This window comes from Strix aluco, chromosome 3 (assembly GCF_031877795.1).
Source record: "Strix aluco isolate bStrAlu1 chromosome 3, bStrAlu1.hap1, whole genome shotgun sequence".
Classification (NCBI taxonomy): domain Eukaryota; kingdom Metazoa; phylum Chordata; class Aves; order Strigiformes; family Strigidae; genus Strix; species Strix aluco.
The window spans coordinates 132,933,725-132,946,580 of NC_133933.1; the positions used below are offsets into that span (position 1 = coordinate 132,933,725).

Sequence of the window (12,856 nt, forward strand, 5' to 3'; positions counted from 1 at the left end):
TTGTCACCTGGGGGGTGATGGGACATCACTACGTGCGGGGGGGGGGGGGGGGGGGGGATAGGGGTGTCACTGCAAACCGGGGATGTGATGGGGGTGTCACTGGGTTGGGGGGGGGAGGTAATAAGGGTGTCACTGTGTACTGGGGGCACTGGGGTGTGTGATGGGGGTGTCAGTGTGTGCGGAGGGGGGTGTGTGTGATAGGGGTGTCACTGCAGACGGGGGGTGCTGGGCTGTGGGATGGCGGTGACCCCCGGGGGCGGGGCGGTGTGACCGGGGCCGTGTGACCGGGTGTCCCCGCGCCCCGGGGGTGCGCGGCCGCCTCCGGGGGGGGGGGGAGGCGGGGCCGGCGCCTGCGCAGAGCGGCGGCGCGGGCGGAAGCGGCGGCGGGTGCGGGGCCGGTCCGGGACGGTCGGTGGGGCCGGTCCGGGACGGTCGGTGCCGCCGTCCCCCTCCCTCCGCCTCCCCCCGCCCTCGGCCGGCACCATGGCGGAGCCCGGGCGGCCGCAGCGGAAACTGTCGCGTGTCGGGGAGAGCCTCTACCGCGTCCTGGGCCTGCAGAAGGGCAGCTCCCCCGAGGAGATCAAGAAGGCCTACCGGTACCGGGGGGCGGGAGGGGCCGTCCCGGGGGGGGCCCCGGCGGGCGGGGACCGGCCGGGGCAGTGAGCCCGGGGGGGGCGGGATCCGGCCGGGGACCCGGGGCGGGGGGGGTCCAGGCGTGCAGGGATGGGTCGGGATCCCGTCCCGGTGTCCCCGCCGTGACGCCGCCCCCCGCAGGAAACTGGCGCTCAAATACCACCCGGACAAGAACCCCGACGACCCGGCGGCGGCCGAGCGCTTCAAGGAGATCAACAGCGCCCACGCCACGCTGAGCGACGGCGACAAACGCCGCCTCTACGACCAGTACGGCTCCCTCGGCCTCTACGTGGCCGAGCAGTTCGGCGACGATGCGGTCAAGCACTACTTCCTCATGTCCAAGTGGTGGTTCCAGGTGAGCCCCGGCCCGCCGCGCTGCCGTGCCGGGGGGGCGCTGCCTGCCGGGCGCGGGGGGGGCTGACGGAGCCGCCGTCCCTCCCCCGACAGGCCCTGGCGCTCTGCTGCGGCGCCTTCACCTGCTGCTGCTGCTGCTGCTGCTGCTTCTTCTGCTGCGGGACGTGCTGCCCGCCCAAGGAGGACGAGTCCTACAAGTACGTCGACCCCAAGGACCTGGAGGCGCAGATGGGCGCGGAGGACAGCGGTGAGTCGGGCTGTCCGTCTGTGTGTCCCTCCGTCTGTGTGTCCCTCTGTCTGTCCCTCTGTCTGTGCCTCTGTGTGTCTTGAGCCCCAGCGGCTGGGACCACCTGGCTTCATCTCACGTGGGGCGCTGGGGGAGGCTCCCCCCGTCTTATCTCCGTGGGGGATGGAGCTCTGGCTGGAGGCTCCGATGGGGCTTAATGGCAACTTTTATTTAGCAGCCAGCCCTCGGTGTTTCCTGTCCAGACCGGGGCTGGTGATGGTGACAGAGGGAGCCACCGCACAGGCCACGGGGCTGCTTTCTCCTTCCTCGTTTGGCCTGGCACAGGTCTGCAGCCGAGACACGCTGGGGGTCGTGCCCTCAGGGGGTGGGGAGAGCAGCCACACTCCCAGCTGCCTCCGATCCCTGGGCACTGGCCACACTGGGTCACTTTTGCAGGTTTCCGTGGGGCGGGGGGCACTGCCTCGGTCTGTGGGAGCCTTCGTGGGGGTGTGAGTGTGTCCCAGCTACCTCCTTACCAGCGCTGTGGGATGGGGCTGAGCCACAGCTTTTCTTTTCCAGATCCGCAGGTACCTGTTGTGGCGCAGCCCGCGCCGGCCGTCAGCACCAGGAGCGATGCCTGAGGCTGGCCTCAGCCCCGCCGTCTCCCCCAGGACTTGGGGCAGGGATCTTCCTTTGGGACTGTCACTTTCCGGGACCCCGGTCGCGCCACCCGGGGCGGCTCTCCAGCCTCGCGGTGGCTAGAATCTCAGGTTAATTTGGCCAGCATCAGCGCAGAGGCTCTTCTGCCCCTGCTCGAGCTCCAGGGCGATGCCCGTCTTCCAGCACTGGTGGTGGCGGTGGCCTGGAGCCCCTTCTGCTGCACCCCACCCCCAGTGCCTCGCCTGCTGCTGTCCCCCCCCGGCCACCGGCCGCCGGCCCGAGCAGCCGCGAGCAGAGGCCTCTCCGGGCCAGGCCCCGTAGCTTACGAGAGGTAGTCGAGCACGTCCGAGACCATTAGCACTGTAACCCCTGGGGCCGGGCTGCGCCCGCTCCCTGCCCTCCCGGGGACCCTCTTGATGGGTGCTGGGTGCCAAAACGCTGCTGGCGGGGTTGGGGTGCTGCCTCCTGCACCCCCTTCCTCTCTGCCTTGCCACGGCCCCGGGGCACGGGCTGCACCCCACGCTCGCCGCTGCTGGCAGGCGCCCTGCAGGGCTGGGCCCGCTCACAGGCACTTTCCTCGGGTTTGTGTAGGTTTTATGGGCACCATTAAAGGATGTCGGGAGGGGAGTGGGTTTCCGCGTGGTCTCCGTCTCCCTCAGGGGCCGCCTGAACACGCTGCAGTGGGACGTGCCTGCGCTGGGGGGGCTGCGGCCGTGGGTCCTGCGTGTGTAGGCGAGTCGTGTCCCCGGTGCAGCTCTGAGCGGGAGCTTTCTCGACGTCACCCTGTGTCCCGTCACCTTCCTGGGACAGCTCTGTGCCCCCCCAGCCCGTGCTGGCTCCCGCGGGGCTGCGCTTTCCCCCCCCATCCTCGTTGCTGGGGTGCGTAAGGCGGCAGTGGCCCGGCCAGGCACCCCAGTCCCCTCCTTGAACCACTGACCCGCTGCACAGCACCGTCCCCTCTCCCTGTGGCTCCTGCCCCGCTGCCTCATCCCGTGGCGGGGGGGGGAGAGGGGCAGGGGGGGCCACAAGGAGCCCTTGGTCCTTCCGTCCCCCTCTGCCTGCAGCTGCGTGGGCTCTGTCTCACCCCCTAAATATAGTCGGAGCGTCAGGGTGAGGCGGGGACTGGGGTGTTCCTGGCACCAGCCCCCTCGGGCGCCCTTCCACGCTGCTGCTCGAGGGGGGGGAGGGGGGGTGCTGGTGCCGGGCAGGGTCCGTGGGGCCTGGGGGGACCCCGGCCCCCCTGCCTGCGAGGGAGAGCACCCACCTCCCGGCAGCTCTGCCCTCCCCGGGCCCCCCCGGCTCCGGGGACCCTGCACCAGCCACCCAGGGCCCGGCAGGACCCCCCCAGCCCGTCGTCCCCCGCCCCCCGGCAGGAGGCGGCGGGGAGCCCTGGGGGGGCAGCGCTGCTCGTCCCGGGGCTCAGAGCTGGGCTTGGGGTGGGACGGGGAAGGCGGGGGGTTGGGCTCGGCCCACCCGGGCTGTCGGTCCCGCGTGGGGCCCCGCCGTGACTCAGTGTCACCCGACGCCGCCGACAGCTGCGGGGCCCCGGCGGGGCGGGGGCGGCTAAAATTAGCGCCGAGCTCAGCGGGGCCGGGGCCGGGGCAGAGCGGGCACCGGGGCGGCCGGGGCCGGGGAGCGGAGCGGGGCCGTGGTGGGCAGCGCCGGGCCGGGCCGGCCGGGACCGCGGCCATGAACTTCGCGGTGGGGCTGAAGCCGCTGCTGGCGGAGGCGCGGAGCATGGAGAGCCTGGAGAAGCAGCTCATCTGCCCCATCTGCCTGGAGATGTTCACCAAGCCCGTGGTCATCCTGCCCTGCCAGCACAACCTCTGCCGAAAATGCGCCAACGACGTCTTCCAGGTGCTGCCAGGAGCCCCGGGACGAGCCGCCGGGACCCCCGGGCCGCCCTCAGGGCCGCTCCCGGCTCGGCGGGGACGGGCCGGTCGCCGCGGGGGGGGTGGGCTCGTGTCCATGGCCCGATGCGGGACACACGACCCGGGGGGGGGGGGGCACGAAGGGACGGACACCGGCCTTCGGGGTGGGGGTGGGGGGGCTGCCGCGTCCGTGACAGCCCCCGCGCCCGCCCCCCCGCAGGCGTCCAACCCGCTGTGGCAGTCGCGGGGCTCCAGCGCGGTGCCGTCGGGCGGCCGGTTCCGGTGCCCGTCGTGCCGCCACGAGGTGGTGCTGGACCGGCACGGGGTGTACGGGCTGCAGAGGAACCTGCTGGTGGAGAACATCATCGACATCTACAAGCAGGAGTCGGCCAGGTGGGGGGACCCCGCGGGGGCGCCGGGGACCCCACGGCAGAGCGAGACCCGCGGGTGAAAGGGAGCCCACGGTGGGGGGGGGGGGGGTGGAGGGGAGCTGCAGGCGCAGGGCTGGGGGTGTCCCTTGGGGTGTCCCTGGGGGGTGGGGGTGTTTCTGGGGACTGGTGGTGTCCCTAGGATCCAGGGGTGTCCCTGGAACTGGGGGTGTCCCTGGGGGCCTGGGGGTGTCCCTGGGATCCAGGGGTGTCTCTGGGGGTGTCCCTGAGGCCAAGGGTGTCCCTGGAACTGGGGGTATCCCTGGGATCCAGGGCTGTACCTGAGATCAGGGGTGTCTCTGGGGCCTGGGGGTGTCCCCGGGGGTGTCCCTAGGGACCAGGGGTGTCCCTGGGAACTGGGGTTGTCCTTGGGGGCCAGGGCCCACCGGTGGGCAGCGGTGCCTGGCCCCCCACCCGCAGGCCCCTGCACGCCAAGGCCGAGCAGCACCTCATGTGTGAGGAGCACGAGGACGAGCGGATCAACATCTACTGCCTGCGCTGCGAGGCGCCCACCTGCTCCCTCTGCAAGGTCTTCGGGGCACACAAGGACTGCGAGGTCGCACCGCTGCCCGCCGTCTACCAGCGCCAGAAGGTGGGTGGCCCTGGGGGGGCCAGCGAGGGGGGCCCAGCCCACCCAGCCGGCCCTCGTGCCCTTCCCATCCCGTTCCGTCCCCCCGCCAGAGCGAGCTCAGCGATGGCATCGCCATGCTGGTGGCAGGGAACGACCGCATCCAGGCCATCATCACCCAGATGGAGGAGATCTGCCGCACCATCGAGGTGGGGGCCGTGGGGGGTCCATGGGCACCACCCACAGCCCGGGGGCAGCGCCTGAGCCCTGCCGCGGTCCCGCAGGACAACGGCCGGCGGCAGAAGCAGCACCTGGGGCTGCGGTTCGACTCGCTGTACAGCATCCTGGAGGAGCGGAAGAAGGAGCTGCTGCAGAGCATCGCCCGGGAGCAGGAGGCGAAGGTGCAGCGCGTGCGGGGCCTCATCCGCCAGTACGGCGACCACCTGGAGGCCTCCTCCAAACTGGTGGAGTCGGCCATCCAGGCCATGGAGGAGCCCCAGATGGCTGTGTACCTGCAGGTCTGTGCGGGGGGCGGGGGGCCAGGGGCTGTCCTCAGGCTCTGTTGGGGAACGGGGGGGGGGGTCTGGGACTGCCCCAGAGCTGTGCAGGGGTAGGGAGGGGGGCTGTGGTTGCTCCAAAGGATCTGGGATGTGCTGAGGGGTGGGGGGGGGCTGTGGCAGGGGTGACGTCTGGCTCCTGGGGTCCCAGGTCCCACTGCTCCAGGGAGACTCTGACAAACCCCCCCCCTTTCCTCCGCAGCACTCCAAGGAGCTCCTGAAAAAGTGAGTGGGGCCGGAGGGGCACAGGGCTGGGGGCCCCAGGGGGGCAGTGGCCACGGCTGGGGGTGCAGCAGCCCTGCGGGTGTTGAGCTCCCGGGGCTCTGCCTGCCCTGCAGGATCACAGACATGTCCAAGGTGTCCATGAGCAGCCGCCCAGAGCCGGGCTACGAGAACATGGACCACTTCTCCATCAACGTGGACTATGTGGCGGAGATGCTGAGGACCATAGAGTTCCAGACAGGTGCTGGCGCTGGGACAAGCGGTGCCGTGCCCGGGGGGCGCGTGGGACTGCCCGGGGCTCTCAGCGCTCGGAGGGGCAGAGCCCCCCCCACCTCCTGCCCTGCACGGGAATGGGGTTGTGTGGCCCCTCAGCACTGCCCAGGGACCCCGCGGGGTCAGGCCGGCCCCGTGCCCCTTCCTGGCTTGTGTCCGCTACGTGTCCCCTGCTGTGTCCCACCCTTGCTGTCTTGTCCCTCCTGGGGTGTCCCCGGGCTGCCCACGCCGTGGGGACCGAGGGCTCCCGCTGACCTGTCTCCCTGCCCCGCAGAGCCGCTGGGCGAGGATGAGGCGGACGGACCCGGGGACGGCAGCGAGGCCGTGGCAGATGAGGACCGGCTGGACAGCCTGGAGGTGCCTGAAGCCGTGGAGGGTGAGTCCCCGCCGTGCCGTGCCGTGCCGTGCTGTGCCGTGCCGTGCCATGCCGTGCCGTGCTTGTCCCCAGGGCTGTGGGGACAGTCGGGGGCAGCAGGGCCCAGAGAGGGGGGGACGTGCCGTGCTGTGCCCAGCGCCGTGGCTGTGCCGTGGCTGCACAGGGCCCGCATCGGGCCGGGCTGTCCCTGCCTCCATCTTGTCACCCGCTTTCTCTCTGCAGATGTGGGGCCGAGGCAGAAGCCGGCGAGTTCTCCCCACGGTGAGACCCTCGCCGGGACTGAGGAGGGGGGGTGGGAACAGGGCCGGGCCGTGGGGTGCTGTGGGGCCGAGGGGGCATCTCCTGGGGACAGATTGGCGTGGGGATGCGGATGGGGGGGTCACACCTCGGGACCCCCCAGGCTGTCCCTGTGTCCCTGCCCACAGGGGACGGGGCGGGGGTCCCAGGGTCCCCACCACACGGTGCTGAGGCTGCTTTCCCACCCAGGTCAGCACTGAACCAGTGTCGCGGGGCAGCATCAGCACCCACCAGCTCATCGCTGTCCCTGGCAGCTCTCGGTGAGCTCCAGCGCTGCCGCTGTAATTCCGACATTAAACCGTGTGTGAGGATGTCGTCTCTGGTGTGGTGGGTGGGCACGGGGGCTGCCCCCCACACGGCTCCACGGGGTCCGGCCCAGGCGCAGCCCCTGCCCCGCTGAGCTGAGCTCCAGCCCCACTGCCCCAGGGGTGCCCCCAGGACCCCACGGGAGGGGCTGCATCCCCGGGGAGGGGCCCAGCGCAGCTCGGCTCTGGCATCCCAGGGTGGGATTGCGGTCAGGAGCTTCGCACCTCGCACCCTGCGCCTGGGGCTCTGCCCCCCCGCCTGTCTGGGGGCAAGGAACCCCATCCGGACCCCCCAGCTCCGCCGCCCCCCCCAGCTTCGCCAGCCCCCCGCAGCTGTCGTGGTAGCACCGTCCCCTGGGTGCGCGGAGCAAACAGAGCGGGGATGAGCTGGCTGAGTACACAGCCGGGAGCACCACCAGCAGCACCAGGTCGGGGCACGCGTCCTCCACCCCCCCCGGCCGGGTCCCCCCGGGGGGGCCATGGCAGCGCTGGCTGCGTCACCCGCCTTGTCCCACGCCGCCACGGCGTCACGGCTGATGCAGCAGATGATGCACATGGCGGGGGGCTCCTTCAGGGGCCGAGGCAGCTCCCCTGGGGCTGGGGCACCACAGGGGTGTCCCCCGCTGCCACCTCCCTAGGAAGGGGCCCCCAGCACCAAGCAGGCCTGGGCATCCCCCAGCAAGTCCAGGGCCACCAAACTGGCCAGGGGCCAGGGTGCAGGATGCCAGAGGACGGGCCCCTGGGAGCAGGGAGAGCAAAACGTGGCAGGTTCTGGTGAACCTGGGGCTGGGCTGGCAGCTGGGCCCTGGTGGGGCACGGTGGGGACAGGAGCCGGGCTTGTGGCACTGGGGGTGAGGAGACCCCTCAGATGCTTCCTGGGGTGGGGGGAGCTGGAGCCAGCCCCCCCTGGGGCACAGGGAGAGCGCAGAAGCTGGTGACACAAGCTGGGGCAGAGGATGTTCCCATCAGATACCAGGAAAAACTTCTCCCAAGAGCACACCGACCCTCAGAACAGGGCTGGGGAGGCTCCAGCCCCCCGCCAGCGTGGAGCCTGCTTGGGGCAGGGAGGTGGGCAAGAGGGAGCCCACCGGGGCCTGACACCACAGGTGCCCCAGCAGAGCCCCGTCTATGGGACAGGACATGGCACCACATGTGCCCCCAGGAGCCACGGCCTGGCACAGCTCCCTTACGGCCCCGTGCCAAAATCACACCCCCCAGATACGGGCTCCAGCTGCCAGGGCGCTGCCTGCACGGGGCAGGACTTTGCCTGTGTCCTGGTCAGGTCCCCCCTGTGCCCCCCACTCCAGCCTGGCTCCGTCCCGCTGGCAGCAGCTTGCCCTGGAGCAGAGTGGCTGGTCCCCGCAGGTTTTGTGTTGCCTGTGAACTGGAGCAAATGCCACCTGGCCACCCCGACAGCGGGTGACCCCGGCCCGCTGCCCTGCGGCCCTGCTCCCTGCCAGCCCCCGGCAGAGCGCAGCTCCCCAGGCCGCCCCCCCCCCCGCCCCCGACCCCACATCCCAGCATGGGCACACGCGCTCGGTCCTGGCTGGGGATGGGCTCAGGGATGTCTCTGCTCTCCCGCCCATGGCAGAGGCGATCCGGCTGGAGGGGGATGGACCCCACAGCCCCAGCCTGGCTCCTCCCGGGCACCGGCTGCTCCTTCACGTGCCAGAAATGCACCCTGGGAGGGCTCGTGTGGTCCCCGGGGCCCGTGGTGAGGCTGGCAGCCCCTCTGTCCCTGCACTGGCCGCTCAGGGATGCAGCATTTACCTTTCTCCACCCCTCAGGGATGTCCCCCTGTCCCCATCACCCTCCAGAGACAATGGTGAGGGGCTCATAAGGACCTCGGCAGCCCCTGGGCACCCTTGGGTGCTGCCCCTCGGGGGTTGGGGTGCCTCAGGAGACCCTCAGCTTAGTTCTCCTCTATTTTGTGTAGCCCCCATCTCCAGGTGCTTGTCACCCTTCCCTGCCCGCCCCAGCCCCGGCCTGTCCCTTGGGCAGCCCCTGACTGGCCAGGGGGGTGGTGGGGGTGTGGGGTTGGGGGGGAGGGTGTGGGGTGGTAGATGCTCTCCTCAGCATTACATACCCCAGCCCCAGCTGAGCTCTGGCTGTCTGACACTCCCCCTGCACACCCAGGAGATGTTTTTAAATTCCTCCTCTGTCATCTGTCCCCCCGCCCTGTGTTCGTGCCCCCCGCTCCATGCTGGTTCTCCACTGCAGGTTCCCAGTGTCCCAGGCCAACCCCCCCCCAGTACATCCAGGTCTCTCCCTGCTCCTGGCAGGCGGCTCCACCACACATCCCTGTGGGCACCGACCGGGGAGGTGCGAGTGCTGCGTTAGTGCTCGGCTTTGGGGGCCCCGTCTGGAGCCCAACCTGTTGCAGGATGCAAAGGCCACAGCAAAAAAAAAAAAAAAAAACCCAAAAAAAACCCCCAAACCTCTCTGTGGTGACACGGAGCTGGAGAGGAGGCAGGAACGTGCCCTCCCAGGGGAGGGGGCCAACGGCTCCCCGAGCTGCAGGGGCTGAGCCCTCCTCGCCCTGCATTGTTCCTGCAGAGCCCTGGTGGGGCCGGGGGCTCCCTGCAGCGAGGACGATGGGACCTCTGGGGTCCAGGGAAGGGCCCAGCAACGCTAATGGGGCTGGAGTGTCTGTGCATGGGGAGGAGCTGGGACTGCTCAGCCTGGGCCAGAGGAGGCTCAGGAGGATGACACCGTGTCTACACTCCTGATGGGGGGAAGGAAGACGGCTCTTCCCAGTGGTGCCCAGTGCCAAGACCAGAGGCAATGGGCACAAACTGAAACACAGGAGATTCCACTGGAACTTTTTTCCGAAGTTTTTTTTTTTTTTCTCAGACTCCCCCACCACCCTTTTTTCACAGTGAGGTTGATCAAACAGGTTGCCTGGACCAGGCTGCCCAGAGAGGTTGTGGCCCCTCCAGGTGTGAAGCAAGCCAGACACACCGAGGGGCAAAAGCCTCTGGAGCTCCCCGTGTCCCAGCCCCAGATGGGCAGGGTCGGCCGGAGCGGGCTGCCCAGGGCCGTATCCAGTCGGTTTGGAACAGCTTCAGGGAGGGAGATGCTCTGCGGAACCTCTTCCAGTCTGGTCTTTCTTCCTCCAGTTCCAGGTTCCTCACGGCCAGACGGAATTTCCTCATTCGAAGCCCGGGTGGACACGGCCTCCAGCAGGCAGCTGCAGCTGCCCCTGCCCTGAGCAGGGCTGGGGTGGGGGATCTCCCGTGGCCTTCATCAGCCTCTTCATCCTTCGCAGCTGCCTCCTGCCAGACCCTCGCCTACCAGGGTACGTGGCTCACTTGAAGTCAGGGGGCTGCACCCCCCTGCCGCCTGCACCCCTGCCTGTCCCCTGGGTGTCAACCTCTGTCACGCCCCCAGGCACCCTCCAGAAACCTCCCCCACTGCCCCAGTCCTGCCCCCCTGGCCGGTGTCAGGGCAGTTCACCACAGAATCACAGGATGGGTTGGGAGGGACATTTAAATGCCACCTAATCCACCCCCCCCACTAGATGAGGTGGCTGTGAGGCCCGGGGCCATCCATGAAGAAGCTGAACCCTCCACCCCATCATCTCAGAAAAGCTTCACCTGTGTTCTCCTCTTGATCGGCGGTCTGGAACACCCCCCACCACAGTGGCCCCCTCCCTGCCCTCTGCTCCGGTGCCGAGCCCCCTGTGCCCCGCAGCACCATGTGTCTCACCGAGGACCCCCCCCCCCCCGCCCCCCAGTGCTCCTGCACAGGGAGGTCGTGCCCCCCCTGAAGGGCCTGTATCCGTCACCCCCAGCCCCGTGAGCCGTCCCACCCTGTCGTGGTGCTCTGACTGCAGCTCCGGGGGGGGTGTGTGTGTGTGTGTGTGTGTGTCGCACGCAGAGCTCTTCCTCCCCCCCCGCTCACGTCCCCGGCTGCCTGCATGTGGCTGCAGCACCCCTCTGCCCTCCCCGCTGTGCCGAGGGAACCGCCGCTCCCATCGCCCTGTGCCCGTTCCCAGGCCCGGTGAGCTCGGTGCTGCCCGCCCAGCCCCGTCCCCCCGTTCCCGGTGAGCCCGGCCCTGCGCAGTCCCGGCCGCCCCCCCCCGCCCCGCACTCGCTCACGCCTCGGATCTCCACCACGTTTTATTACAAAATCGGTGCGGGCCCGTCCCGGCGCCGGTACCGCGCCCGCTCGCCCCAGCGCCGAGGATGAGGCGGCTGCAGGAGGTGAGGCCCGGTGCCGGTGAGTTTGCCGAGGCTGAGGCGGTGCCCGGACCCCGGCGCAGCCCCGGGGGGACCCGGGGGGGGCCCGGGACGGCGCTCAGCGCCCCACGGCGTCGAGGATGAGGCGGTTGCTGTCGGCGCGGGCGCGCTGGCTCTGGGCGCGGGCGAGCAGCAGGAGATGCCGCAGGAGGTGGAAGGTGAGGTCGATGGAGAGCGGCGGCTCCTCCCGCCGCGCCCGCCACGGCTCCGGGGGCGGCGGCGCCAGCGGCGGCCAGAGCGGGCGGCCCCGGTCCTCGGCCGCGGCCGCCGGGACGGAGCCGTCGGGGCGGGCGGCGGCGGGCGGCTGGCGGGCGAGCAGCAGCAGGAGGGTGAGCAGCGCCCGCCGCATCCTCGGCTCCGTCCGCACCTGCGGGGCCGGGGGCTCAGCGCACCGAGGCGCACCGGGACCCGAGGGGATCGCGTACCCGGCAGCGCGGGGACCGGCCCCCTCCCCGCCTGCCTGCCCCGTCCCGTCTGCGTCGAACCCTCCCCGGTGTCCCGCACCGGCGTCTGCCCGGTGCGCTGCCCTTCCCCCCCCCCATCCCGTGAGCCGCCCCGTACCCGGTGCGCGGTCCCCGGTGCCTCGGCGGTGGAGCGGAGCGCGATCCGTCCCGCGGGAGCTGAGCCGGCGGCGCGGCCGGTGGTTATATAGGTCCGGGAGCTCGGGCTGACGTCAGCGCCGGGGACGCACCGACCGGCGGGGGGGCGGGGGCGGGGGGGGGCGCACCGGGACGGCGGCGGGCAGCGGGGGTGCCCGGCAGCGGGAGGGAGCGGCGGGGCGGCGGGGGGCAGGTGCCCCGGGCCGGGAGTCTGGGCCGTGCTGTCTCCCGGTGCCCCGGCTCCCCCCGGACTCCCCTCGGGCTCCCCTCGGGCTCCCCCCGGCGCTGCCCCCCCCCCCCGCCTTCGGGCCCGGCCCCGGTGCCCGCGGTGCCTCTGTCCGCGGTGCTGAAGGACCGGGAGGGCGAGGGCGGGGCCCCGGGGGGGCGGGGAGCTGCTCCGGGCCAGCCGAGCGGGCTGACCCGCGGCTCCTCGGCGTGGAACCCTCCGGGGGGGCCGCGCCAAGCGGCCGCGTCCAGCAGCGACGTCCCGGGGGCGGGGGTGGAGGGGGAAAACCCCGCCCGGTCACCGGCACCCACCGGCACCGGACGGGCCGTGGCGGGGCCTGGCAGCAGCGATCCCCGGGCCGAGCTGTCGGTGCCGAGGTCCAAGGGCCGCGGGCCGGGCGCTGCAGACAGCCCCGAGCAGCAGCGAGGCGCCAGCAGCCAAATTCCGTGACTCAGAGAGCGACGGCACCGGGAGCGCTGCGCTGCATGCGGGATGCTCCGGCCCGGGGCACCGGGCGCCGCTGCCAAAGGGTGAGGGAGCTGCTGGTGCACCGCACCGCTGCCCGCAGACCCCCGGCAGCGCTGAGACCCTGCCCGCAGACCCCCAACAGTGCTGAGACCCACAGACCCCCAACAGTGCTGAGACCCTGCCCGCAGACTCCCAACAGTGCTGAGACCCTGCCCACAGACCCCCAACAGTGCTGAGACCCTGCCTACAGACCCCCAACATAGCTGAGACCCACAGACCCCCAACAGTGCTGAGACCCTGCCTGCAGACCCCCAACATAGCTGAGACCCACAGACCCCCAACAGTGCTGAGACCCTGCCTGCAGACCCCCAACATAGCTGAGACCCACAGACCCCCAACATAGCTGAGACCCACAGACCCCCAACAGTGCTGAGACCCACAGACCCCCAACAGTGCTGAGACCCTGCCTGCAGACCCCCAACATAGCTGAGACCCACAGACCCCCAACATAGCTGAGACCCACAGACCCCCAACAGTGCTGAGACCCTGCCT

The 12,856-nt window shown here is 71.0% G+C and overlaps 3 protein-coding genes across 3 annotated transcripts; 2 read left to right on the forward strand and 1 right to left on the reverse strand.

Annotated features, from left to right (window-relative positions):
- The first annotated feature begins 357 nt into the window (after positions 1–357).
- Positions 358–2,500, forward strand: DNAJC5G (DnaJ heat shock protein family (Hsp40) member C5 gamma). The gene is made up of 4 exons (XM_074820453.1): positions 358–596; positions 775–988; positions 1,081–1,234; positions 1,793–2,500. Exons 1-4 carry the CDS (start codon positions 484–486, stop codon positions 1,852–1,854), a joined length of 543 nt encoding a protein of 180 aa, XP_074676554.1. The 5' UTR covers positions 358–483; the 3' UTR covers positions 1,855–2,500.
- Positions 2,501–3,465: 965 nt separating this feature from the next.
- Positions 3,466–6,776, forward strand: TRIM54 (tripartite motif containing 54). The gene is made up of 10 exons (XM_074820882.1): positions 3,466–3,730; positions 3,965–4,137; positions 4,593–4,764; positions 4,854–4,949; positions 5,025–5,258; positions 5,500–5,522; positions 5,636–5,760; positions 6,067–6,168; positions 6,391–6,429; positions 6,655–6,776. Exons 1-10 carry the CDS (start codon positions 3,563–3,565, stop codon positions 6,663–6,665), a joined length of 1,143 nt encoding a protein of 380 aa, XP_074676983.1. The 5' UTR covers positions 3,466–3,562; the 3' UTR covers positions 6,666–6,776.
- Positions 6,777–11,069: 4,293 nt separating this feature from the next.
- Positions 11,070–11,360, reverse strand: UCN (urocortin). The gene has a single exon (XM_074820883.1). It carries the CDS (start codon positions 11,358–11,360, stop codon positions 11,070–11,072), a length of 291 nt encoding a protein of 96 aa, XP_074676984.1.
- Positions 11,361–12,856: the final 1,496 nt, after the last annotated feature.